The sequence below is a fragment of the Eucalyptus grandis genome, chromosome 9 (genome assembly GCF_016545825.1).
Source record: "Eucalyptus grandis isolate ANBG69807.140 chromosome 9, ASM1654582v1, whole genome shotgun sequence".
Classification (NCBI taxonomy): Eukaryota; Viridiplantae; Streptophyta; class Magnoliopsida; order Myrtales; family Myrtaceae; genus Eucalyptus; species Eucalyptus grandis.
Window position 1 is genome coordinate 2,624,906 of NC_052620.1, and position 2,015 is coordinate 2,626,920.

Sequence of the window (2,015 nt, forward strand, 5' to 3'; positions counted from 1 at the left end):
TTCGAGGACAACTTCGGATGCAAATACAGGGATGACAGCTCCTTCCCATAGCATTTTATCTGATGAAACAGTCCCTCAAGGTCCTACCTATATACCCATGGAAGAATCAAGGTACATTCCTTCCACTGATTCAATTCTTCCAGTATCAACACCAACACCTGTTGAGAGCACCGATCGCTCAGAATAAATTTTAGAATCACGACTCGAAGATTCCCATGATGCTGAGGAAAATCAGCATATAGAGTCGGCACCTACCAGTGCGCCAAATACAGACATGACTCCTCCAAGGCGTTCTGGTCGCACCATACGACCTCCTACCTGGACTAAAGACTATATCTATGCAACTCATTCTCCAGGTACTCAATATCCAGTCTCATCATATGTTTCCTTTCATAGATTATCACAGGAACATAGATGTTGCATTAGTCGCCTATCAGAAGAACATGAGCCATCTAGTTATGATGAGGCATCCATTAAACCAAAATGGCAACAGGCCATGAAAGCGGAACTACAAGCTTTGATTGAAAATAAAACATGGGATCTTCTTTCATTACCCTATGGTCGCAAGCCAATTGGCTGCAAATGGGTCTACAAGATCAAATATCGTGCTGATGGTTCCGTTGAAAGATACAAGGCACGGTTGGTTGCCAAAGGTTTCACACAAAAGGAAGGCTTTGACTACCACGAGACTTTCTCTCCGGTTGCTACCGATGTCACGGTTCGTTCTTGTTTGTCTGTTGCTGCTATTAATAATTGGAGTCTACATCAAATGGATGTGCATAATGCTTTTTTTGCACGGGGATCTCGATGAGGAGATTTATATGGACATTCCTCAAGGCTTACGGAGACGGGGAAGAATAGAGTATGTCGTCTCCGCAAATCCCTCTACGGATTGAAGCAAGCATTCAGACAATGGTATGCCAAATTTGCAAATGCTCTAATAACAGTAGGCTTCAAGCAGTCTAAACATGACTATGCTTTATTCACACGGACTAAAGGTATGTCATCCATTTATTTAATGATATATGTCGACGACATATTTGTTATGGGAAATGATAAGGCTGCCATAGACAATTTCAAGGATTATTTACATGCTACCTTTCACATTAAAGACTTAGGAGCACCTAAATATTTCCTTGGAATTGAAATTGCTCGATCTAATCAAGGAATTTCTCTTAGTCAACGAAAGTTTGTCTTAGAAATTATATCAAAAGCAGGCCTATCAGGATGCAGACCAGCTGTGATTCCTATTGAGCAAAACACTAAGTTGACTACTTCAGAATATGATAGGAGTGTATCACAAAATGATGATCCCATACTCAAAGATCCATCAGGTTATCAAAGACTTGTCGGGAAGCTCATATACCTGACCATGACTAGACCTGACATCTCTTATGCAGTACAGACCCTTAGTCAGTTCATGCACAGTCCAAAGCGATCTCATTTGGAAGCTGCATTGAAGGTTGTGAAGTACTTGAAAAGGTGTCCAGGACTTGGAATTCTTTTGTCCAAACAATGTGACATGAAGATGAGAGCATCTTGTGATGCTGATTATGCTACATGTCCTACTAGTCGAAGATCGATCCTTTGGATACTTTTTGCATCAAATTAGGAGATTCGCTCCTCTCATGGAAGACCAAGAAACAGCCTACTTTGTATCCTTGTCTTCGGCCGAAGCTGAGTATCGATCTATGGCAAAAACTACTTGTCAAGTAGTGTGGATACGAGGGTTACTTAAGGACCTCGGAATACTAGTCCAAGGAGCGACAAAATTATTCTGCGACAACGATGCAGCTCTCAAATTGGCAGCAAACCCTATAGTGCACGAGAGGACTAAGCACATAGAAGTAGACTGTCACTTCACACGAGACAAGATTCAAGAAGGGGTAATTGAGACAGAAGGAATTGGCACAGCAGAGCAGCCAGCAGACATCTTCACCAAACCCCTATGTCATCGACAACATGCATATCTACTGAGCAAGCTAGGCGTCTTGGATGTCTACAAGCCACCAGCT

At 42.1% G+C, this 2,015-nt stretch overlaps 1 protein-coding gene across 1 annotated transcript; it reads left to right on the forward strand.

Moving 5' to 3' along the window:
* The first annotated feature begins 274 nt into the window (after positions 1-274).
* On the forward strand, positions 275-1,612 carry LOC120288256 (uncharacterized mitochondrial protein AtMg00240-like). The gene is made up of 2 exons (XM_039301902.1): positions 275-356; positions 1,218-1,612. The coding sequence occupies exons 1-2, from the start codon at positions 275-277 to the stop codon at positions 1,610-1,612; spliced, it is 477 nt and encodes a 158-aa protein (XP_039157836.1).
* Positions 1,613-2,015: the final 403 nt, after the last annotated feature.

What these genes read in the sequence shown, in the direction of transcription:
- LOC120288256 (XM_039301902.1), top strand. Translation starts at nt 275, where the DNA reads ATGACTCCTCCAAGGCGTTCTGGTCGCACCATACGACCTCCTACCTGG. An exon ending in CTATGCAACTCATTCTCCAG is followed by an intron (nt 357 to 1,217) that starts GTACTCAATATC and finishes TATCAAAAGCAG; the next exon opens with GCCTATCAGGATGCAGACCA.